This window comes from Corticium candelabrum, chromosome 16 (genome assembly GCF_963422355.1).
Source record: "Corticium candelabrum chromosome 16, ooCorCand1.1, whole genome shotgun sequence".
Taxonomy (NCBI): Eukaryota; Metazoa; Porifera; class Homoscleromorpha; order Homosclerophorida; family Plakinidae; genus Corticium; species Corticium candelabrum.
In genome coordinates this window covers 3,107,304-3,133,126 of record NC_085100.1, presented here as the reverse complement: position 1 = coordinate 3,133,126, position 25,823 = coordinate 3,107,304, and the positions used below count along the sequence as shown (strand labels likewise).

At 39.6% G+C, this 25,823-nt stretch overlaps 4 protein-coding genes across 4 annotated transcripts; 3 read left to right on the top strand and 1 right to left on the bottom strand.

Annotated features, from left to right (window-relative positions):
• Positions 1-346: 346 nt before the first annotated feature.
• On the top strand, positions 347-4,115 carry LOC134191954 (homer protein homolog 2-like). Its single transcript, XM_062660607.1, has 8 exons — positions 347-721; positions 783-939; positions 1,158-1,289; positions 1,360-1,557; positions 1,661-1,797; positions 3,048-3,204; positions 3,418-3,552; positions 3,619-4,115. The coding sequence occupies exons 1-8, from the start codon at positions 717-719 to the stop codon at positions 3,880-3,882; spliced, it is 1,185 nt and encodes a 394-aa protein (XP_062516591.1). The 5' UTR covers positions 347-716; the 3' UTR covers positions 3,883-4,115.
• A 2,080-nt stretch (positions 4,116-6,195) lies between these two features.
• On the top strand, positions 6,196-14,999 carry LOC134191980 (ubiquitin carboxyl-terminal hydrolase 3-like). Its single transcript, XM_062660637.1, has 15 exons — positions 6,196-6,350; positions 6,417-6,477; positions 6,570-6,653; positions 9,044-9,200; positions 11,427-11,521; positions 11,588-11,710; positions 11,780-11,893; positions 12,025-12,169; positions 12,241-12,292; positions 12,358-12,429; positions 13,376-13,494; positions 13,556-13,687; positions 14,236-14,291; positions 14,360-14,406; positions 14,683-14,999. The coding sequence occupies exons 1-15, from the start codon at positions 6,266-6,268 to the stop codon at positions 14,832-14,834; spliced, it is 1,494 nt and encodes a 497-aa protein (XP_062516621.1). The 5' UTR covers positions 6,196-6,265; the 3' UTR covers positions 14,835-14,999.
• On the bottom strand, positions 14,986-20,514 carry LOC134191979 (uncharacterized). Its single transcript, XM_062660635.1, has 14 exons — positions 20,483-20,514; positions 20,295-20,432; positions 20,191-20,240; positions 20,021-20,120; positions 19,869-19,957; positions 19,700-19,811; positions 19,515-19,643; positions 18,237-18,470; positions 17,400-17,486; positions 17,261-17,326; positions 17,097-17,185; positions 15,646-15,704; positions 15,483-15,574; positions 14,986-15,414 (listed from the first exon to the last, which is right to left on the bottom strand). The coding sequence occupies exons 1-14, from the start codon at positions 20,504-20,506 to the stop codon at positions 14,989-14,991; spliced, it is 1,695 nt and encodes a 564-aa protein (XP_062516619.1). The 5' UTR covers positions 20,507-20,514; the 3' UTR covers positions 14,986-14,988.
• A 253-nt stretch (positions 20,515-20,767) lies between these two features.
• LOC134191904 (cilia- and flagella-associated protein 161-like) lies at positions 20,768-25,086 on the top strand. Its single transcript, XM_062660540.1, has 7 exons — positions 20,768-20,886; positions 20,956-21,045; positions 22,072-22,271; positions 23,199-23,280; positions 23,348-23,506; positions 24,651-24,724; positions 24,787-25,086. Exons 1-7 carry the CDS (start codon positions 20,818-20,820, stop codon positions 24,968-24,970), a joined length of 858 nt encoding a protein of 285 aa, XP_062516524.1. The 5' UTR covers positions 20,768-20,817; the 3' UTR covers positions 24,971-25,086.
• Positions 25,087-25,823: the final 737 nt, after the last annotated feature.

Sequence of the window (25,823 nt, the reverse complement as noted above, 5' to 3'; positions counted from 1 at the left end):
TCAGAATATACTAACTGACGAGAGAAGTCTTCAATTGAAAACCTATACTAAAAGTGGAATGATCATTATCGTCTTAGCGGTCTTTAGTTAGTTATTTCTTTCAATCAATCAGTGAAAATTAAATCTTATTAATATTAATTAAGTCAACAAATTCCATATAATCTCTGTGCAATAAATGTACGGTATGTTTGAGCTTAAATGCCAAGAATGAATAAGCGCATGCGCACTATGTTATTTATTAATTAAAAGACAACTGTGTGTGTGTGTGTGTGTGTGTGTGTGTGTGTGTGTGTGTGTGTGTGTGTGTGTGTGTGTGTGTGTGTAGAGTCGTCCTGTTTGTATTTGTGTAGCCACTGTAGCTATTGTAGCTACTAGTAATTGCAACTGATGGAAGAGTAAGAGTGTACCCATACAATTTTTGTACCCTAGAGCTAGAATCTACAAGAATACGTTCCAATATAATTTGAAGAGTTATCAACAGGTTTTAGAGGCTACCTACCGTGTATTTATCTTTTCTTTACCTTATGTGTGACACGAGACATTCTTGCAAACACGATGGCCGTCTTACGTACTAGGACTATTGCGCTCAACGACTGTTTGCTGTTCTGGCATGGCGAGGCAGCTGCGCATGCGCACCTATTCTCTTGCGAATTCATGTAGCAACATTGTAGTTGTAAACCGCTCTATATAGCATTACAGCAACAGAAGAAGTACGAATGGGGTACGTTTTCTAAGTTGTTTCTCTTTTAGAAATCTTATTCCGCATGTTCTAACACACACAGGGAAAAGCCGGTCTTCTCGACTCGAGCGCACGTCTTCCAACTTGACCCTCAAACCAAGAAAAACTGGAAGCCAGCCTCGAAGACGGCGATTCCCGTGGCGTTCTATCATGACTCTACCCGTAAAACGTACAGAATCATATCCGTCGACAGTGGGAAGGTAAGCAAGTGCTTCGCAAGACGGCATTAGCCCTAAGCCATTCGAGACGGAAGAAACTACGTAGTCTAGAGACGCGAGGAGAAGAAAATGATTAAGAAATGGCATGATTGCATTAGTTATATGTACGCATTTTGATGGCATTCTGACCGGTTGTGGATGAAGGGAGTTGACTGGGAGCATGAGAGGGGCGTGCCTGTTTACTGTGTGTCTCTGTGCAGCCTCTTGTCAACAGCACGATAACGCCAAACATGAACTTCACGAAGACGTCGCCGAAATTCGGACAGTGGACGGACGTGCGCGTCGCGACGATCTACGGTCTCGGATTCTCGACTGAAACAGAACTCAATAAGGTCTGTTGTGTTGAAATCTACAGACCCACGTCGAGCTCATCGATTTTTGTTACACTTTTTGGGTCTTCAGTTTGTTGCACAGTTTGATGATGCGAAGGCTGCGACGAAGGCGGCGGTGAGCGAGTCTGGAGCGTCTTCTATGGCTCGGCAGCGTGTGACTGCGAGTCCGACTGGTAGTTCGTCGTCTTCGCATTCTGAGCAGTCCGAGAGCAACTCCGGGATGTCAAACGGAACGTCGTCGAACGATGTCGGGAAATCGACTTCTCTGGTAGGAAAAGAGACGAAGAGTGTGATAATTCTATAGGAAGACTCTCACTCGGATGTGTTGTGTTTTACGCATTTTTGACTTTTGGTGTGTATTTGACTTGTAGGAGGAAAGGCCAACAGCCAATGGTCCTGGTATTGGTCCTAGAAAGGCTTCGATTTCTGGACCTTCTGGATCTTTGGAGGGACAACTTCAGGCTTTGAAGTATGAGAATGATCGACTGAAGATTGCCTTGGCAACAAGGTATGTGATTTTATCTTTAGATCCTAGTACAATCATTGAGGTGTAAGTAATGCAACTTTGCTGTTATTTTCGAGATGACCTGTGTAGGTAATCGACTTACCAGTTAATTGTGTGTCACCACAAGAATTTGATTTTACTTGGGCTATATAAAACACCAACAAGATGAGGGTTTTTTGTAGGTCCTCTTGTGTAGCTTCCTTGTTAAAATGTTATGAGTGTGTAAGAGGCTTTGATGGTTGTTATCACTCTTGCTTTCTCAAGTCTTTGGAAACTTGTGTGTGTGTGTGTGTGTGTGTGTGTGTGTGTGTGTGTGTGTGTGTGTGTGTGTGTGTGTGTGTGTGTGTGTGTGTGTGTGTGTGTGTGTGATAAATGACTATGTGGAATAAGGGCTGATGCCACATTATCGAAGCTAAACTTGCAACTCTTTTAAGGTTACTTAATTAACTAACGTGTGTCATCTAATTTATGCATGCATGTTAAAATAGGTACACGCTCACATATGTACCTATTCTTGTACTCAATGAGCGTGTTTGATTTACAGTTTCAGCAGTTTCAAACTGTGGGACCTGCTAGAACTCACATTTGATTTAGGTCTGAAACTGTTCGAACTGATTCCGACAGTTCCGTCCCCAGGGAACTGACACGCCTCTTTCTGCAAAAGTCCCTAAGAGTGATGGCGCACTATTTGCAGACAGCAATACTGATAGTTTTGTGTGCTCTATCGCTCCGTTTGAGAAGATTGGCGTCCATCATAAGGTCAACAAGAGGTGCTATTAGCTGAAGTCTCTTTGATAGTCAATGGTTTGGTAGCCGATGAAGCCATAGTAGGCATTGACATTGCTTTGGTCAGCAGTTCCGGTTACCAAGCACATGCTTCGTTCAATTTAGTTCTGGTTCTGTCAGTTCTAACAGTTCTGACATACCCTTAGTTTCAGTTCTAGAACTGCACATCGAACACACCCCATATGTTTTAAAATGGTTCTTCTCATTGTTGTGCACGCTGGTGAGAGTATCACAGGTAAAGAATTTATGTCGGATCGAATAGTCATATGTTAGATGCAAGTAATAATGATTAGATAGAGAAGTCAGAATGAATGTTTACACACACACACACACACACACACACACACACACACACACACACACACACACACACACACACACACACACACACACACACACAGTGCATTTTGTTTATCTAGATATTAACTTGAGCCAACTGTATAATGCTCATTGGAATGTCTTTCTAGTTCAAGTCATGGGAAGAAGTGGGAATCCGAGATGCAGACACTAAAAAATAACAATGCCAAATTGACGACGGCATTGCAGGAGAGTTTGTCTCACGTGGAAGAGTGGAAGAAGCAGCTGAGACACTATGAAGAGGAAAGTGGAAAGCTAAAGCAGAGGGTAGGACTGCCACATGTATCCGTGTTTGTCAGTCTGTCTGTCGTAAACATGTCCTGTGTGTGTGTGTGTGTGTGTGTGTGTGTGCACGCGTGCGTGCATGTCTGTCTGTGCATGTGTGTGTGTGTGTGTGTGTGTGTGTGTGTGTGTGTGTGTGTGTGTGTGTGTGTGTGTGTGTGTGTGTGTGTATTTCACTGCATGGCTTTCTGTTGCCAGGTTCAAGAACTAGAAGCGGCACAAGCTGACGCGGGTAGCCGTACTAACGATACGACTGCAGCATTGACGGAGCAAATTCGTGGACTAGAACAGAAAGTCGAAGAGTTACAGATCGATATCACCAACAAAGATCAGGTTGTAGATCTAAATCACATCCGACCAACACCACACATTAACTCTTCATTCCATCATATCATTTAGGAAATCTCGAGAGTATCTGAGCAGCTAGATGAAATGTCAGTCATCAAGTCAGAAAACCAGACTCTCAGTGAGCAACTAAATTTACTCGAGGAAGAGAAGACCCAGTTGGCCGACCAACTGAGTGACACACAAGACAGATTACAAGTTGCGAGTATCGCGTTTGACATGCGACTACAGCAACTCGCTGAGAAACACAAGGAAGTAGGTGACAGACTTCGAGAGGCTTTGAACATTCATCAACTGATGGAAGAAGATTTAAAATAGTAGAGTTCTGTTGTAGTGTTATTTTTCATTTTTATGTCACAAGTGTATGCATACATACATACCCATGAAATGAAGTACAGTACTAGTTTTATATACATTTAGTTGTGGTTCACATCAAGATGACAAGGTTGACAGTTAAGAGTTTGTCTGCTTTTCTATTGGATCATATGTAAAGTATGTTGCAAATATGTAATCTGATTTCTTAGTGGAAGGAGATGCCTTCCATGCACTGATATGAGTGTGCAGTGGATAGTTATGTTGTACATGTACACATACACGCGCACACACAGACACACACACACACACACACACACACACACACACACACACACACACACACACACACACACATGAATGCAAAGGGAAGAGAAACAGAACATAAAATTTACAGCAAGTCAATTCAACCAAAATTAAATTAATGTATTATTGCACACACAACCACAAATGCAAGAACAGCTGAGCTGTACACATACAGCAAGTCACAGTGCTGTCCACCATACAACCCTCTACAACCAACGACTTGCTGTCAAATAACCATAATAATAAATTTAATGTACATTCAGCATGGCTTTATTGAGAAACACCATGAAACAGTCGTGCTCTTTCATTCTGATGTAAGTCAATCGTCACGATTCCTTTGCTCCCTTTCGTTCTCCAAATCCTGGCGGCGGCTGTGGCTTGTCGGATGTCGTCATGACCTTATAAATCCAAAAAACCTAAGCAAGTCTAGCTAAGAAATTACAACAATACAATAATGTGTCCTGTTTCATTCCTAGATGATACACTACCAAAGGCATACATAGTAATCGCAATCATAGAGACACAAACACACAAAAAATTGAGATAATGTTGAAATGTGTTGTGTGTGTGTGTGTGTGTGTGTGTGTGTGTGTGTGTGTGTGTGTGTGTGTGTGTGTGTGTGTGTGTGTGTGTGTGTGTACAGTAATGGTGTCTCAGAGGTGGATTCCGAATGGGGCACTGGGGGCACATGTCCTCAGCACGGCAGTAGAGATATTGCAATGTCAAACAAAAGCCTTGGAAATTGCTCCTGCCAGACATTCTATTGCAAGTTGAAGATGACTTCAAAATTCAAGCGTTGACAGTGATGAATAGGACAAAATTTATGTAATTGGGTATATGAGTAATATAATTGCTATTTAATAGAACAAAACAGACTGTCTAAACATTACAATTTATATTATACATTGAAAGATATCTAGACTACAAATTTGTCCCCCACCCCACCCCCAGCATAAGCATCTCTGGATCTGCCCCTGTGTCTGTAAGCTCGAGAGTCCAGCCAATCTCTCTCCCCCTATGGAGCAAAATATTTGTGAGGTCTTTCGCTTTCTAGAAGACAGGACAGCTGGACCCTTGAGCCTATGGTGTGATGGCTCTGGTGTGACCGTGTCTGCAGCTGTTTGAGTACTAATATGGTGCCTTTTCGAATAAAATGAAAGCAAATTGTTGGACAAATAGCAAAAGAGTTTCAAATTTAATTAACCATATTTATTATAATCTCAAACTAATTAATTAATTATAAACCCAAAATGCTTTCGATAGCAGTGGCATAGGAAGATGTTCACGAGCAGGGGAATTGTACCATGGATGTCATTATGAGTAAGCAAAAACTGCCTTGCTTGCCAGACTGTAAACAAATTTGCAAAAGTCACTGGCACAGAAAATTTCAATTTCTACACTGAGCGAGGCGGCTCCAGGCCCCTAAGCCTCCCCCTACGCCGGTGGATAGTGTCTATTTCACAAATATAAAGAAACAACGTTATCAACAACATAAGTATAGTATTAACATTATTGATATTGATTAATTATAATTAAGTATTATTTGTATTAGTATTTATATTATTATTACTGTACCAATATTATAAAATTTAATATGGTTGTTGGTATATCTTACATCGCTATATACAGTATTCGTATCTTTGTTTAGATATTATTATGAGTTTCAAAAATCGGTATAAACAGTGATGAGTATTGTAACAACATACAGAGTAGGCAACTCTAAGCAACACAGACATCAAATTCTATTATTTCAGTTAACCAATTAGAAAACAGGAAGACCGGATACAAACGCTGCCGCGTGAAAAACCACCAGAAGCACCACCACCGACGACACGTTGTCATGGTTGATCCAATCCCCAAAGGTCATACTGCACTCACGACGCACGAGCACTCATTAAGTTTATAATCACGTGATGCGGGACACTGCACTTACTACGCATGCGTATTAATTTTTTTATGTTTATAATCACGTGACGCATGACGTCTCTCTTCCATTGTGTCATGTGACTTCAACTCCACCTATCCCGTGGAGACCAGAGCTGCGATTGAATGTGACGTCCCCTCAATGGCAGCACTTTAGAACATGGAATGCCCACACGTGGATGACGCGGTGAAATTAGATGTCGACAAATTAAAGCTCGCCAGCATCTCCCAGTGGACGTGCGAAGGTCTGTAGAGCGAACACGAGCGCGCCATGTGGTTCGATTCCCATTGTAATAACATGTGCTCTACAGAGTGTCGGGCGCGCAAGAATCCGTGGATATGCCTAACGTGCGGGAGAATACACTGCGGAAGGTCAGAATCGTCGTGATTCTTGAGATTTTCATCAGTTCCGTTGTCATTCGTGCTACGATTTCGTCCGTTCGGACGTACAATTGACTTTCTAGGTACATCAACGCTCACGCGCTCAGTCATTTTGACAAAGAGCCTGCGCACTGTGTGTGTCTCGATCAGTCGACGGCTGTCTTCTGGTAGGAAGCCTGGCACGTTTCGAGCGATAATTACATAGTTGGTAGAGAGTTATAATGCACAGTGTGTGGATTCATTCGTCTGTTTGTTGCTTCAAAATTTTATTTCAAAATTTTATTTCAAATTATGATTGTTCAATTTTAGTTTAGACACGTGTGCAATAAATTAGTACTTCCGGGGTGTGTTTAGTTGAGACATTTGAAGAGATTGAAAGTGATAGATTGACTTTGTTTTTTTTCTTTCTGAGGCAGTAGAAAAGTGCTCACACAAACTGTCCTACCCTTGGTGTTAACATTAGATCAACACTTTGTGGCACAATGTAGTATAAATATTTTTATTGTCTAGACTTTTGTAAGTATAGTTTGTGAAGGAAATTGCCTACTAAATTTGATGAACTTAGTCTTTGAAAATGCCATAGAGAAACCCGTTTGATGTCTGATCCTGTTGTACAGTAAGTGTCACACTCATGTTGTGTTTGACACGAGCGAATGATGGCAATAGTAAATTGCCAAGGTTTAGAAAACAAGCTGAGCGAACTTTCCTACAGATTTTGTGTACTTTGTTATGAAAATCTTGCAACCTGTTGTGGGATGGTGTGGAGACAAGCTGTGTTGATCAGATGTGTACCATAAATAGTCTTACTCTGTTTCTTCTGTGACCTCTTCCTGTTGGAGGAACACTGAGACATTTTTGTATTGTTGGGTATTGTTGGGTATAACATTATTAAGTAAATTAGACCACAGTTAGTTGAGGTGACATCATTGGACCTATTATACAGCCCCAGATGTAAATGACTATAATAGATCCGATGACCTCACCTCAACTAACTGTGGTCTAATTTACTTAATAATGTTATAGCCAACAATACCCAACAATACAAAAATGTGTCAGTGTTCCTCCAACAAGAAGAGGTCACAGAAGAAACACTTACCACTGTCTTATTTACAATAGATAAAGTATCACAGCTGTGTCATCGTGCTTGAGCTCTTGTTATGTCACATGGCAGCAGACAACTAAAGTTTTTAGAAAGCTGGTTAGTAGACAACGGAAGTTTATAGAGCGAGGTGTGATTCGGTCATAGAATTGGTTTCACATGACTAACTGAGCAGCAAGGGGCTAGCTAGCTAGCTAGCAAACATACACTAGATGAAGTTAATAGCAACCAGTATAAACAGGAAGGGGATGTGAAGTCATAATAGAAAGGAGAGTTTAGTAAACTTGTATTAAATGATCGCCAGGACACAAAGTACACAATATCTGTGATATGGATACACCCAGTCATGTGACTTATTATTACCTTGAGGCATGAAACGCTAGGGTACTATACATGCAGGCCTGTCACGTGACCTAATAAAGAATGAAACTTGTTTATTTGTTTCATTAATATTAATGACTAGACATAGCAAGACTCATATAGCAAACCACAGTAGTATACTCCAGGGCAATGCAGGAATTATTGCAGACTATTTTCCAGTCTTATGCTAATGGCATTTGATCTTAAAATAGCACTGTACAGTACATTTGTGTGTGTTGCCTAGCTGCTTGGTCGTAGGGCTGTCAGTAATGGGGAATAAAGTTGTAGTTACAAGAAGGCAGACTCTACTATGGTGTATCTGTCTGTTTGTTCATTTGTCTATCTGTCTGTTTGTCTATTTGTTTGTTAGCATGTCGTTTGGTCTGTTTGTCTCTTTGTTTGTTTGTTAGCATTTCTGTCTGTGTGTCTGTTAGCGTATCAGTTGTCTTGGTCTTTTCGTCAATTTTTGTGTGTGTGTGTGTCTGTCTGTCTGTCTGTCTGTTTGTTTGTCTGTCTATCTGTCTGTCTATCTGTCTGTTTGTATGTCTGTCTGTCTGTTTGTTTGCTTGTTAGCATTTCTGTCTGTTTATTTATTTGTTTGTCTGTCTGTCTGTCTATTTGTTTGTTTGTTAGTTAGCATGTTTGTTTGTTAGCATTTCTGTCTGTTTGACTGTTATTGTGTTGGTTGTCGGTTGATCTCTTTGTCAATTTGTTTTTCATGTGTCTGTTTGTCTGTCTGTCTGTCTGTCTGTTTATTTGTTCGTTTGTTAGCATTTCTGTGTGTTTGTTTGTTTGTTCATTTGTCTGTTTGGATATTTGTTTGTCTATTTGTGTGTCTGTTTGTTTGTTAGCATTTATGTGCATTTGTTTGTGTGTTTGTTTTCTGTTTGTGTATTTATTTGTCTATTTGTTTGTGTGCATGTTTGTTTATTTGTTTGTCTATTGTTGGTCTGTCTGTTTGTCTATTTGTTTGTTAGCATGTCTGTCTGCCTATATTACAAACTCTGGGTTTAATTTATTTTTTACATTTTAAAAACTATTGTTCAAGGGTTGTTGGAAACCATGGCTGACTGTGATAATATTATGCGCTTAATTTAGCTACCGATGTGATGAGTTTGTCATCAATGATACACCACTGAAGCATGTAGAAAGACTGCGGCAAGAGATAGCTGACAAACAAGAACGGAATCGTCGACGACGTCTGGCAGTGAAAAGCGACGAAGAACCATCTCGAAAAAAATCAGCTCGGCTCGATGTAAGCAACAAAATACATCATGAATAAACAAGCATTAACTATAATCAAATAGATAGACATAAACATCAAATTGATTTCTGTACTCGGTCAATTACCCCAAGGGTGCATTCATTTGGGTTCAGTTTATGCGCCGGTTGTACAGTTCAATTGTTTGTGTTGGGGTGATCTTGTTTTGTTTCTCGCACTGAGCGAGCACACCAGTTTATAGAGGGAGTTTGTTCCTCCCATTTCAGTTCTCTTCTCCTCCCATCTCTCTGTATGTTGTCTAGCAACAAGACCAGCACTAGAATATTGGCTGTATCATCGTCTTCCACTTCCTTAGCATCATTTAGAACTAGTTCTTGGATAAAGTATTGAGAACAAGTGAAAGTGAAAGTACAAAGAACAGAGCAAGTGAAAAGTATTGACTGCAATTTTTGATATCAACTAAATCATCCTTTGTACTGTACTTTCCTGGACAATCGTTCGATTGGTACTTTAAAATCCAGTTTAATTAACCAGTGCGTGCATAGAACAAGCAAGCGAATGCACCCCTGGGCTCCAGTAAGCCCTCAGCCCCGACTTTGGCTGTGGCTCTAAAATCTGCACACCTTTTAGTCCTTTAGTTAGTACTAATTGGTGCAAACTGTGCTAGATTTCTGCCTGTAGAAATTCTAGGGTTCTTCAACTTGCGAATGCCGGTCAACCGTGTGTCAAAGGTTTTGATGACTTAAATACCGTATAGAAGATTAAGTATCTATCTTGTAGGTTGTGGTGGTGGTTTGAAGCTCTAGTAAAAATTTTGGTTAGTGTAGCAGCAATCGATCATTACTTCTTCCAATTAACACTTTTAGGTATCAAATTTTTTAGAAAAACTCTATCCCATATTTGATGCTGGCTAACCATGTGGTTGCGGTAGTAATAGAGTGAGTACAGTACTAGAGTATTGGAGTACCAATGCATGTTGTTTCCACTCACTAAGTTGTAGCTTCAAGTTTGTTAGTGACAATTGTACAGCACAGGACGACTCTTGCAGAAAAAATGTACATTATACAGATCGGATGCTCGACTTTCCATGACTATGAGTCATCTGTTTTGTTTTTATTTTGGTGATGAAAACCTTGGTTTTAGAGAGTTTTTGACATGCCGGACGTTAACCTTGGGGGCCCACGTCATGTCTACCTTGCCAAATTCTAGTACTCAAAACTGGTGTACATGCCATAGACCGGGAAATTTTGGTGACAATTTTTATTTGACGATTTGGTCACACTAACTATCCATCCGCCAAATTAATTTTTACCAAAATTTAGAAATAGAAATTTTGGATCATTTTGTCAAGTTTATCATCGCCAGTCTGTACAGCATGTTTGATCCCTCTTACTGTAAGCAGCCTTTGCTGTCAGTCTGGGATGTGGCAGAACAGTGAGGGGGAATGTAGATTCGTAACGCCTTCAAGGTAGGGGAATGTATTATCAGTGAGATTGCAGGCACAAAAGTGCATTACCCAATGTTGACCCACATGATTACCAGAACACTTAATGTGGAATGTTTTTGTCTTGAAAGGCATTTTGTGTATGTTTAGTTAGTGCTACATGATCAGGCTAGAACTAAGCATTAAACACAAAGCCTTGAAAACACAACAAAAGGCACTTCAAAACCTAAACATTACAAAGACAAAGTAGTTTTGCATTAGACGTCCATTGAAAGTAAAACATTTACATCATCTGAAATGAATGGAGAAGGTTACTCAGATTGCTATTGTAATTTATTAAAATACTTTAATATATCATGTAAATTGTTGTTTTTATTATATTTTGTATTATATTTATAACATTGAAACCCAAATGATCCCCCAAACACCCCAAACCAACAAGTATGTATATTTATTTATTTTTATATTTGTATAGTATATATATTTATTTCTTTACAATCATCCTGTGGAAGGAACACACGCACGCATGCGCGCGTGCACACACACACACACACACACACACAGGTGAGTGTGTGACAAAGTCCATCAGCCACTGGGGCCCTGGTGGGACTTTGGGTGTTCACACCACAGTTGGCGTTGAAGTCGGTGCTCCTACGAGTACCTGGCCAGGCTCCAGAAGATTGCTTAGCACGGCCCGTAGCTCCTGCGTAGTGCACAGGAACCCCGCCATCTAGCTGAGGGGCATAACCGTAACAAACGGCAGCTCTTTATCCATTTGCTATTTGCTATATTAATGTGAATTATTGCTTTTACAGGGAAAGCCAACAGACGCTGTAGTCAAGTGCCATCGAGTCGGATTACGGAATTTGGGCAACACTTGCTTTATGAATTCTGTTCTACAATCACTGAGGTATTGACTTTATGACTTAATTAATTGATTGATGTCATAACATGAACTATGAGTTACTTGTTACAGCAACATCAAGGAGTTTACTCTCTACTTCATGAGACTTCCGTCATTTGATAGCTGCAGGGAAAAGTCGAGAGGGAGTCATGGATACTTTACAAGACAAAAGGGACCGGATGAGAACATGGAAAGGTTTTGTTTTTATATTTTGTTTGTGTTGCATGTTGAGTCGTATGGTGTGATTGTTGTCTGGATTTTCAGTTCGTTGGTTGAAGAGGTTCGAAAGTGTGTTTGTGCTCTCTGTAACGAAGGCGCGGCTCCACACTCACCGGACACACTCTTTGCTGTTGTATGGCAGATTGTGCCAAGATTCAGGTAGGAATCTGTAACGCACTCATGCATCACACACACACACACACACACACACACACACACACACACACACACACACACACACACACACACACACACACACAAACACGGCAGCTTCTTATCGTATGCTGTAGAGGTTACCAGCAACAGGATGCCCATGAGTTTCTTCGATATCTTCTGGACAAGTTGCATTCAGAGCTGCTCGAGTATGCTAAACGGAACAATAGCAGTCGACAGACAATCGTATCAGGAATATTTGGTGGACAGCTTCGTAGTGAGGTATGATGCAAGACAATGGCAGTTAGTCTCTTGGACGTCATCGTATTTCATGTGCATCTTCTTTGTTGTAGGTTAATTGTTTAACGTGCGAGTCATTATCGATCAAGCACGATCCTATCCTTGGTACGGTTGCTTTATGTCTGTTGTTGTTTCTGTTAGGTGTTGTAGTGAACTAATATGTTCTCCAGATTTGTCACTTGATATTCCTCAGCAGTTTGTCAATATGCGAGGAAAGGGAAGACCACAATGTCGCATTCAAGGTATATGCTACGTTCCTGGTAAAGCTACTACTCTTCCATTCTTAGATAATACTAGATCCATGCCTTGTCCTTCGCACGGGCAAGAAACTGTAGCGTTCTGACGGAAGACGCAATCTGAGCTGAGCGTGTGTGGAAACGCCACATGCAATCTTCGTTGCGAGTCCCGGATGTGCTAAATGAATTCGAATCTTATCTGCATGCTTTTTTCGATAGAAATTGACAAACTCCCCGTGTAGCGCTTGGTACAGAAAACGTGTAGGTTGGATGTGGTGCAAATGTAATCAGAATTTAGCGCTAGAAGAGTAATTTCCATCGGCAAGAAATATTTGATTGCTCGAAGATTTGCGAAGGATGACGACACGTACAGTCTACACAGGACTGGTGTGGGCGTGTGGTTGTGAATGGACAAAGACGTGCCACGTATTGTGAACACACACACACACACACACACACACACACACACAGACAATTTGAGACTAGATTACACTTTAAGATTTTAATTTTGGATATAATGACGTTGTTAGCCATTCACTGGGATCACACCGACCGTCTTTATGCAGAACTTTTTTGCTGATATCGATTTACTATGTGGCACAGTGGATTTATGCAATGAGTTACACATTGATTTAGTGTTTGTGTGTGTGTGTGTGTGTGTGTGTGTGCGCACGTGTGTGCATGTGTGTGTGTGTGTGTGTGTGTGTGTGTGTGTGTGAATCACACACTGGGCTAGTCATTGTTGGGCATTCCTTGTGAACTACGGTGTGTATTACATATCTACATGCTGACCCCCAAGAGGCAACAGGATTTGATGGGTGAATGAGGTTGATGTAGCTTGAAACTTATACCATCCTGTGTCTGCTAGCATGATTACATGTACATGTGTCAAGATAGTAAGGACGTATCAACGTGATTAGGCAATGGCATAACTGCATTTGCTCTTGCTTAGATTGCTTGGCAAGTTTTGTACAAAAAGAAGAGTTAGATGAGACAGAGTTCTATCAATGTACGCGATGTCAGAGCCGACAGAGATCAACCAAGAAGCTGTGGATGACATCGTTACCACCAGTAAGTTGCCAACATGTCTGTCACATGGATGTTACAAAATTAGTAGTGTTGAATGTTTCAGGTTTTGTGTTTGCATCTCAAACGTTTTCGTTTCACCAACATGTTTCGTACGAAAATTGACATTCATGTCCAGTTTCCGATAATGGGTTTGGATATGTTGCCGTTTCTGTATGCAACAGAGGAAACACAGAAGGTAAGTAGAAAGTTTGTAATTCCACACAACAAGTGTGTGTGTGTGTGTGTGTGTGTGTGTGTGTGTGTGTGTGTGTGTGTGTGTGTGTGTGTGTGTGTGTGTGTGTGTGTGTGTGCTGTACAGACATGGTCGTATTGAACTTTAGAATTTTTTGCATCTGAAAAGGGTTTTCCAAAACTTTTTCATGAAGTGCTGATGACAAAATGAAAACTGTAGACAGTGGGTTGGTTGCAATGTTCTCTTCTCTCTTTCATTTGTTCGTCTGTTTCAGTCTGTCAGCCTGTTCATCCTTTTATTTGCTGATCTCACAAATTAGTCGTACAAATAAGGCAAGCAACTATGGAGTCCTCTTCCTTTTTTAACTTCACTGAAGCACAAAACTCATATATCTAAACAACCTACTACACTGTACTATGATGATTGCAAACAAGAAATGCACAGACAGAAATGTAATATGGTGTAGTTGTAGGGTCTCTGAATCCTTTGTACTAAACCTTTCAATAGATGTTTTTCGTTGCTAGTACAGTAGTTTGGTATTTATGTTCTAGGCTGCTTGTCAGAACTACTATGATCTTGCTGCTGTCATTGTTCATCATGGTTCTGGGTGAGAAATGTGTTATGCAATGCTCATATCATATTGATTCCTGATATAGAATTCTTGCATGTATGCAGGGTGAGCTCAGGTCATTACACGGCATACGCTTGCAGTCAAATAGCAGGTATGGTTCATGCTTTGTAGTAAGAATTAGTGCTGGGTGTCTCCTGTCAGGCTGCTTGTTGTGCTTGTATGTGGTGTGTGTGTGTGTGTGTGTGTGTGTGTGTGTGTGTGTGTGTGTGTGTGTGTGTGTGTGCGTGTGTGTGTGATGTGTGTATGTGTGTGTGTGTGCCTGTCCATGTGGGTGTGGGTGTGTCTGTCTGTCTGTCTGTCTCTGTTTCTCTATCAGCTTATCATAGTACACGTTTTACGCACCAACTGATGGTCAGACTTATGACAGGAACATGGTTTCACTTTAACGACTCTACAGTTACGGAAGTATCAACAGAGCAGGTAGCATCGTGCAAGGCCTACATTCTGTTCTACGTACGACGGACAAATTCAGGCAATCTAAGCGACACAATTGACGATTTTGTTGATGTTGAAACATGAAATAATTGTATAGGTAGCCATTGAATTTCATACGTAATCATTTTGTTTATGAAGTATTCTGCATGTTGGGCAATGCCCGTCTTGTATTCAGATTGTTGTGTAGATACATGGTTACCTTGTTTATGTGATAATTTGGTAATACCAATAACAAACACTAGAACTTGGAATCCCAAGGTGGCCTGTATGCACATGTGGATTTCGTCTTGGTTTGATCATGTGGCCTTTTGCCTTCTCTCTCGATTTCTGGTTTGCCCTTTGTTGACAATTGTTCTCCTGTTTGCGGTTTCGCTGGTGGCTTTCTTGACTTGCTAATCGCTGACTGCCTTGATTTGTCACCAGTTACATCGCCTTTCATTTCAGCCGATGGTCGTCTGGATAGAGAACAGTTACTGAACTGATGGGTTGTCTCTTTCTGTTGTGATTCATGCATGCGGATTTCATCTGCTCTTCTGTCTCGTTCTGCTGCACATTCACGTTGTCTCTTATTCAATTGTGTGAAGAAACTTTTTCCATACTCAGACAACGCCTCTTGACTATTACTTCCAGTTTGAGGTCTTAGAGAGGCCACAACCTCTTGTAGCTATAAATGAGGAACAAGGTGTTGTAGAATCAAACAAAAGACTGGCAACTTTGTGGTTTGGTATTTACTCTTGAGGAATGATCTCTCATAACCGTTAGAAATTGTCTGAGAGCATCGTCGGATGATGTCGCATCGAGGACACTGAAGGATGTGATGATTGCTGTGAATACAAAAGCAAGATGTCACATGATGTTTAATCGAAGGATGGAATGATAAGCTATAAAGGCTTACCATCTAGAGGTTGACAAACGTGTGATGCAACAGATTGCTGGAAGTCTTCAAATCCAGCTCTAAGACACACAGTTCGGAGTGAAACGTTTATGATAACAAGTGAGAGAGCTCAGAAGAAGATGTATGACAAAAACATGTCAGTATACCAACTGCTGGTACATAATCAGGTTCTTATCAAAAATGTGTCATTCAGAATATCAGTCATTATGTCAATTGGGCAAAGAATTTATAATGAGGCAGTCGATCAAAAGACCTTGGACAGACAAGTGACAGACAGATATGCAGTCAGACACAATCAGATTGCTGTGGTTTACATTACTAAGGGCACGTTTCCACTAGCACTTAAACTGTTTAACAAGTGGTTTAGGCTAAACTAGTTTAATAATTGACCTGTTTCTATCTGCACTAAACGAGTTATATTCTAAACTTAAATCGCTTTTCCTAAACCCGTTTTGTAGTAGGTTTAGCAAGTGGGTTAGGTTTAACTGTCACGTGATGGTAACGTGTGTGCTTGATGGTCACTGACAATGCCGTTTTGATGGTATTTACTACTAGTTTGTTGATAAGGGATTGTCTTGAAAGATGGAAACGTCATCAAATATAGGAGCAGTTACTGCATGTACCTAGATGTTGAATTTGGAGTCTATGTGACATCCACATATTGCTCCAAAGCAGCGCAATGTATCACAGTAAGCATCACTGCACCATTGCAAAACAGACTTGTCCGGATATGTCACACATCCCGGATGCGAGAGTCCTTAGTGGAAACAGTCGCCTTCTTAAACTGGTTTAGTTTATGAACTCGTTAGGCTAAACTAGTTTAACGTTGAGCTAGTGGAAACACGGCCTAACAGTACGAGACATTACATCGAGTATGAGAATCTACATTGCCACATGATGGATTGACACACTGACACAGACACAGACAAGTAACGCTTTACTATGTTGTTGTATATGCTACACTCACAGTATATACAGTAGTCTGTATTTTGTCAGAGTCAAATCAAGGCAAGTGGGAGCAAACTGTGTCAACCATGAAAATGTATGTATCCAGTAGTCCCATGTCATAGTTTAGTAGCACATGATACACTGATAGACTCGTGTCCAGTCCTCCTTCGCACCAGGTTGCTACACCACGTGCACTAGCTGTTACGTGTGTATGTGGTTTCACACGTGACGAAGTTGTACATGTGGTGTAGCAACTTAGAACAAAGGAGGACTGGACACGAGTCTAATACACTGATATATGAATTTAGTATCTTGGATTTTCCAAGAATTCTATCAGATACAAAACATGAGTAGAATGGGTATACATAGTATGACAACAGATAGCGCAAACCCATGGCACATGAGGATCAATTGCAATCAATTCATTGATTGGACATACAGCATTACTGTCTGTGCACAACAAATAATTCTGGACAAGGCAACAAGAGCGAATCATTACGAACCTTACAGCATCGAAGAGTGAATCTGTATAGCTGATCTGCAGGTCATATATGGATTTGTGGAATGCTAACTCGTGTTCGAGTGCCGAGTGCTAATGCAGTGTGAACGCAGAGAGTGTCGTTCTGAGTATATACGAGGATATGAATAATATTTTACACTCACACACCTTCATCTCCAGAAGGTCAAGAGTACAGTTCACTGCTTTCACAATGGCATCAACCTCTCTAACAAGCTGAGCAAACGTAGACAAACACATTGTATTATTAATTAAGGAAATTGCTAGTATGTTTGTTGTAATGGTTTACCTCCTTTTTGTTACGTATTGACGAAGGCATCTTCTCCAGGATGTTTTTTGATCTTAGCTCCAAATGAGAGACCTTCTTCAGTGGCCTCTAAACAAAAGTAAACAAATAACTGATTGAATAATTAACACCAGGGATAACAATAAGTGCATGCGCTGCATTCCAGTTGTCTGACCGCCCATTCCTTGGTCTGCAGACATATTACTGTAAATTAATCCTAGCACATGTGCACCTAGAATTAATCACAATTAGTGTTAGTTACACTATAGTAGGCTCGTCAGTGCTCTGTTGACATGGTTGCTTAGACTGTCACTAAAAGCAATGCATGCATCATTTATGCATGTACACCAAGAACTAGGAATTACACGCTAGGGTGTATTAGCTCAAAGGCAAGTTGGTTGATATCAAATCCTGCTAAGATGAGATAAAGCTTAGATTGCCTTTTCTCTGATGTGTGATATTGGATGGAAATCGATGTCCCTGTTTGTTGACGTCTGCTTTTTGGAAGTGAACAGTTTAGCATGAGAACTCAATTTTGCTGCAGTGATACTTCAATATGTAAGACTCACATTGAAGTTGTATGTGTGACTACTGTAGTATGACCTCATGCCAAACATTGTGGTCTGATGTTATACAGCAGGGCTAGTATGACCACTTCCCTATGTACATATAGTGACAGCGTAAATAAGTAATCGGGCATAAGTTAATTTTACGTGCGTGCACACACACACACACACACACACACACACACACATGCAGATCAGTATCGGACATGAGTTAATTTTACGTGCATGCATGCACACACACATACACACACATTTATTATTTTAACTGTAGTACTTTCCATGGTGTAGTAGGAACGAGGGAAGACAAAAGAAGCAACTCATAGCAACAGTCATCCAGCTGATGTAGTACATGAGACATAATCTCATCCACGTGCTGTGTTGCAGGATGTAATGTTTCTATTGTAACATTGACAAACTCAGTGGGCCTAGAAGGTGAAACCATTCTGAGCGCCTTCAGCAACGTCGTTAAATCTTGAAATAAGCTGGCGAGTCTTGATTCTAACGCTGACTGCAAAACAATCCAAATCAACACGTAGCAAGACAGAAGTTCAGCAGAAATGCTACAATTTGCGTACTGTGTATGCCTGTCTATTGTCACTGGTGTCTGTCTGTCAATTCTTTCTGCCTGTCTATCTGTCCGTCCATCTGTCTGTCTGTCTGTCTGTCTATCTGTCCATCATATATTTTCAAACACAAGACTATATTACATTTCAGCAAAATAGTAAGTACTTAAGTTCAAATGTACCTCTGTCTGTCTGTCTGTCTGTCCGTCTGTCTGTTTCATTTATTGAAACACAAACTCTACGTTACATTTCTAACATTAATAAATACAAGCAATCTACTGAGTTCAGCTTTAGTTTAATGCAAACTACTTTGATAGTCTCTATTGTGTTTGTTCTCATCTACTCCAGGGAAGACACGTGTCAGCTTGTGGAGTATGACTTTAGCATTACATCGTTGTAATATTATTGAGAATTTTTTCCTCCAAAAACCTTTTAAAGTCAGCTTCATTTGTATAGCCTTCAATGTCTCTTGATCTTCTGGCTAGTTTGTTTAAATATTTGGTAGCTTCTGATCCCTAAGTTCTAAAATGTTCAAATACCAGAGGAGTAAAATTGAGGCTTGATGTATTGCCAGCAAGTTGTTGTTTTTAGTATTTGATCATCTTCCTTTCCTCCCTTCTTGCTGCAGCAATACCTTCCTCTAACGCTGCCTGCTTTAAAGTGTCTTGGCTGTCTGTCTTCATTTATTTCTGTCCGTCTGTCTGTCTGGTTGTCTATCTGTCTGTCAATGGTAGTATATTTCAAACATGATCACTAAAGTTTAAAAATTAATAAAACAATCTGTCTGTCTATCCGTCTGCCTGTCCATCCGTCCATCTGTCTGTGTATCTGTATATCTGTCTGTCTGTCTTTACACACACAGCACCAGTATGTAATGTGTTCCTACTACAATAAACTGATAGAACGTCCAAGTCATATCTAGGACCCATGCACTGCGATACAAGAAAAAGCATGCACATTAGTTAAAGCAGCAAGTTGACAAAACTCACGACTTGCACCAGGTTTACATGATCCAACGATCCACTGCAGACATCCAACAGAGACGTCGATTCACCGTCATCTCTAGCAAACAAATTTCTAAAGACCAACGGCAAGCCCTGCTGTCCACGCGTTGACTTCTGAACAAGCCACACCATCAACACTAAAAATCTCAGTTTCAACCGTCAAGTACAACCTGCACAGCTCTCTGCATGCAGCAACGCACTGATTCCACATGACCGAGCAGTTCACTAGCATGTGTGCTCAACGATGCAACGTGAGACCCAGAAGTCTCACATACCAGAGACCTAAACAAATAACTAAAATCAATTTTTCCAATATGTAGCTGATTGATATCAATCAACTTTAGTTTGTCTCTAATTTCGGTGAGCAAAATGTCCAACTCAGACATCACCGTTGCTCGACTCTGAATAGCCTCCGACTGCAGTAATAACTGTTGGTCAAATTAAAGATTGATAACAATTGCAGTGGTTTTCCAGTCTAGCTTTCATCCTGCCTGTCTTTCCAGCTGCATGACTTGACATTTCAACAGATAAACTCTTCGCTTGTCGAATCTTTCCTGACTGTCTTCCTCAATCAGCTGCTGATACAAATCACTATACATAAATAAAATAGCATGTCTAATAAGAATGTTGCCATAGCAACAAACATAATTTAATTATTTACTCCTTCAGCTTTAGCTTCAATTGAAGGTCTGCATTCTGTTGCTTCAAAACCTAAATTTATTAATTTTTGATGCAAATGTTTTGCACAGTGGTTTTGGTGATGACCTCGATTTGATCTTCCAGTTTTTGCACGCAGGCCGAAGAAGATTCCCACGATCTGATTGGTCGGCTGGAAACCTCGTCCGGAAGTGGCCTTGACATTGTAATTCGGTCTTCGCCCGATGATATTTTAATTCCTCCTATCTACAGAAAGCAAATCACTACAAAGAACAAACTGTCAAAGCTTGACCTACTCGAGAGTTACGTTTTGGGAACATACTAAAGACTTAATAACGCGCGTTATGTCTATGTGCAACTGTGGCCTCGTGTTTCCGGACCATGGCCATTTAGTTTCGCGCAGCCAGACGGGAATTTCGCAGGAGAGTGTCGAGCTACGCGAGATTACTTCTACTTGTCTGAAGTTTAGCTACTACAACATTTTCTTTAATCAGTTGTTTTGTAGTAAATTGTTTTAGAAATTGTGATAAAACGTTTGCGCATGCTCATAGTATCGCATCACGTCTCCATGGTGACGAGGTGATAATCAAGTAAACGGCTGCCACGGGTCTGCCCCTCTCTCAACGGTCGAATGAGTATTCGAACATACAATCCAAACGTGCGCGTCGGCAACTGGAACGAAGATGTCTGCCTTCAGGAGGTGCGACATTCGTTCACCGTCTTTCAGTTCTGTGCTCGCGCTGATGTTCGTCGTATTCGCGTGTTTTAGGACTTGTTGAAAGATTTCCTAGACAAGAAGGACAGGGGAGAGCTACTCATTCACAAAACTCACAATCTCATGTCAACCATCTTGAGAAAGGTTTACAACAAAAACCTGATCTCGGATTCTACCCTCAAATTAATATTAATATTAATATATATATATATAATATATTTTTTACACATCATAACCTGGTGCAGTTTCCTCACTAAAGGGCAGACAAAGAATACTTAAAATTTATTATATATTGAGAACACATAATTAGATAAAATTAGATTATTGGTTGTAATTATGTTGTTAGTTATATGTTAATTAATTAGTATAATTAGGATTAAAATTTGGTGTAATTATGTTGTTAGTCATAGGTTAATTAATTAGTATATTTAGGATTAAAATTTGGGTGTAATTATGTTGTTAGTTGTAGGTTAATTAATTAGTATAATTAGGATTAAAATTTGGTGTAATTATGTTGTTAGTTGTAGATTAATTAATTAGTATATTTAGGATTAAACTTTGGGTGTAATTATGTTGTTAGTTATAGGTTAATTAATTAGTATATTTAGGATTAAAATTTGGGTGTAATTATGTTGTTAGTTGTAGGTTAATTAATTAGTATAATTAGGATTAAAATTTGGTGTAATTATGTTGTTAGTTGTAGATTAATTAATTAGTATATTTAGGATTAAACTTTGGGTGTAATTATGTTGTTAGTTATAGGTTAATTAATTAGTATATTTAGGATTAAAATTTGGGTGTAATTATGTTGTTAGTTATAGGTTAATTAATTAGTATATTTAGGATAAACTTTGGGTGTAATTATGTTATTAGTTATAGATTAATTAATTAGTATAGTTAAGATTAAAATTTTGCAATAATTGTTGTTGTAGACATGCGGTCATCTCAAATAAATTGAAACTTTTATTAAAAGACTGGAGACTAGCATGAATTAGCATAAACTAATATAAACTATACAACACGTGATGGCTAACTAGGTCTCAAATTAATAATTTATAATACACAAGAATTCACTCTTTCACACTCACTGTCTCTGCCACGTATACACATTTACTCGCATCAGGTAGGCATTGCAACTTTGGGTCAATTCATTTATGGTGCATGTTTTAGGTTGAACTATCTCATTATTCTGATGGTTTTGTGCATATTGGGGACAGAATTTGCTTGTACAATCCAAACTCTCTGACTGTGTTGAGTGCTAATGTATCACCAAGTGACGCTCTGGAGGCAAAATGTATTCCAGCTCCATGTCAAGTTTCTAGCTCGCAGCGGGTGGAACCTTGTCCACGAAACACATTTGTTATTAGAAGGTCAGTACTGTACTGATTGAACTGTTAGTTACATATGCATGCAGAATCTGTTGTAGTTGAGTAATGCTTGGAAGTTGCCAGTACGCTGATTGTAAGGCCAGTGTGTGTGTGTGTGTGTGTGTGTGTGTGTGTGTGTGTGTGTGTGTGTGTGTGTGTGTGTGTGTGGTCGGGGCGGGGTGTGGGGTGGGTACATGTGGACTTGAGGTCCAGTCCTGCGGCTGCGCCAAAGTCAGTGTCCTTTGATGCTCTGGCCACGCATCAAGGGGTTTGTTAGTGCGCCATAAAACTTTGAGTAGCGTCGGGATCCCTACCTAGAAATAGGCAGGGGTGCTATCTTTTGGAACTTTCCGAAGGGCACATCCGTTTGTTTATTTGTGTGTGTGATATTGGTAGCAAGAATATCGACCACAAGAGGCTTTCTAGAAGTCACACGACTTAGTGAGGAGATTTTGTAAAGGAATCAAAAATCTCTGGCTATACGTACTTATTTATATATTTACATGCACGTGTACATGATTTCTTATGATTGGCAAGAACTAGATTGTGAACAAAAGAAAAACCTTGGTTTTCCTCTTCTCTTCTCATAAATATTTACTAATTTTGTCTATCTGCATTTGCTAACAATACTAACACAATTAAATGAACCTTTGTTGTTTGACAACAGCCCTTATTGAGAAAATAGTGTATGTTTGATGACAAACGTTGAGGAATTGTGTTCATTCTTGACTATTCATATGAACCATTACGTACATATCTAACAGTTTACAACACAGGTTGACCAAGATATCAAAACTTTTAGCCCTTACAGTAGCTTGCAGTATGGTGTCCATAACTCATCAAATTATGATTAATTGGTCACGTGAATGCTTGAAAGATTTACTACTTTTGTTAAAAATTATTAACTATTAATATACTTGTATGTAATAGTTGTGATGGAACTGAAGATGGTCAACGTCTTTGTTACGATCAACACTTCTTTCTTCAAACTTTGCCCGATGAAGGAGGAGAGGCAAGCGACGCAGACCAATACATATCGTTTAATTAGTAGTCAATATTTACAGTTGTTTGTGTGTCAGCTGTATTTACATAGTGATCTGGCTACATTTATAAAATCTGCAAAACATTCTCGTCAGCAGGAAGTAATGCTAGTGAAAGATTCGTCATTCAAGACTGCATGGAAGGTGGAGTGTTTTGACCCACAGGACAGGCTAGAGAGCAAAGGATGCCCAGTGATGGTAAGATGAAATTCATGGTAATGTAACTCACAAGACAGACAAGTGTGTATTGTATGGGCAAGAAAAACAATTTGTGTGTATTTGAAGATGTAGACGTTTGGGTTTTTGCTATTTCCATTGAGATGTCTTTGTACATATGCTGCTATGTTTTTGTATTGTTGTTTTGAAATCAATTTGTGTATATAGTGACAAAATGTTTTAGAGTTACCAATCTACTAACTGGATTTTTATCACAGTCACTTTGTTTCAGATGTAGACTTTCTATGCAACCTTCCCTTGTATTACGAACAGATGAGCAGATAAACTGAGAAACAGACTGACTGACAGACAGAGAGACAGACAGACTAACAGACAGACTGGCAGATGGAGAAGCAGACAGACTGACAGACAGACAGGTCCTAGTTCTCTTAGAACTTGCTGATTTTTAGTGTAAACTGTAATGTCTTGTATAAGAAATATATGTATTGACAGACACACAGACAGACAGACGGGTGGACGGAGAAACAGACAGACAGACAGACAGAAAGTGGCAGAGACTTCAAAGTTTCCTGGAGACGGTTCTTCTCAGTTGCTCTTCAGCATTGCAATGCTAGAGTGCTTGCAGGAAAACTCAGTAGACTCTCTAGTTGTGGACATGTAGCGTTTTACTCGTATTCTCAGCAGTTGTTAGCTAGATAGTGTAGTGTTTGTTTGTGGCCTTGGTGATTGCTGGAAATTCTTTTAGTCTATGGTGTGTTGGTGATTTAGTGTCGATTTATGAAACTATACTATCATTGACAGACAGACAGACAGACATCCCCATATGGGGCTAATGTATTATGTAGTAACTATTATGTAGTGGACTTTAGGTTTGCTTTTAGAGTTTGATGGAAATTTCATTGTAATGGAAATATATGACAGACAGACAGACGGTTCAGTAGCTTCTTTTAAGTTTTATCCCCCGTATGGGGCTAATGTATTATGTAATAATTATTATGTAGTGGACTTTCGGTTTGCTTTTAGATTTTGATGGAAATTTTATTGTAATGGAAATATATATGACAGACAGACAGACAGACACACAGACAAATGGACAGACGTTGAGACAAACAGAGTACACAGGCTACCATATCTAATTATGATATGGACTATTGCTGTTAATAAGGCTGGACAAAAACTGTTGATCAATCATTGCAAAACCAACCAGAACTTGTCAGCGCTTACAAAATTTACTGTCAGGTCAGTCTTATTTTACTGTTAATTAAATATTTAGCCTAAAACAGATTTGTAATTGTGTTTAGAACTGCTTATGGTCGTGAACTGGAAATGACAGCACACACAGAACTTGATTCACATAAAGCCGAGTCGCCATCCAATCACTGGGTCTTTGTTCAAGACAGCAGTGAAGTGAAGGATGGCGTGTTGACGACAGCTAATCTGCAAGAGCAGGAGCAAAAGACAAGGGGAATGCCAGTAGTTGTGTAATGAAACATGTATTGGATGTAGATTAGACGGTAGATCAACAGTTGTAGGGATAGTGTTATTAGAACTGCAGTACAAATGTGTAACTAGATGTTTTCAATTTTAAAGTGTTGTGTTTAGTACAGTCTTCTTCCTTTTATAAGTCATGGACCTGGTAAGTCGGATTGTTTGTTGCTGTGTATTGTCTGTTTGTTTAACTTGTGTATTTGTCTCTGCATGTTTTATTGCAATAGAGAGTTTGAGGTTGAATCAATATGACTTGATATGATCTATTTTATTGCACCTAGAATGAGATACAGCTAGTAGTTTCCATTAGGGCATTGTATTCCCAGTAGTTACCTTGCCTGACTCTGAATCTGTGCTAACTTTATGTACTGTCTGTCTGTCTGTCTCACGATATGTCTGTCTGTCTGTCTGTCTGTCTAGAAAACTTTCAAAACTGTCACCTAATCATGGTGATTTAGATAGATTATTTGATTTTGACAAAAGTCAAGTCCGATAGTTAATGACTTTGTTGTTTGCAAGGACTGATTTGTATTTAAAATCCCTAGCATATGTACAAGTAGAATCTGTATGAGAATAAATTATCTGTCTGTCTGTCTGTCTGTCTTTTATTTCTTACATCAAACTATGATACAATTCTGCAAAAGAACTACAATAATACAATTAGACTAACGTTCATTGAAAGCTAACATTACAGCAAACTAAAACACATAACTAAGACTAATGAAAAAAATTGAGTGCTGAGAGAGTCTGTCTGTCTGTCTGTCTGTCTGTCTGTCTGTCTGTCTGTCTGTCTGTCTGTTTGTCAATGGTAGTACACTTTAACAAATTCAATGCTGATTACGAGAACAAT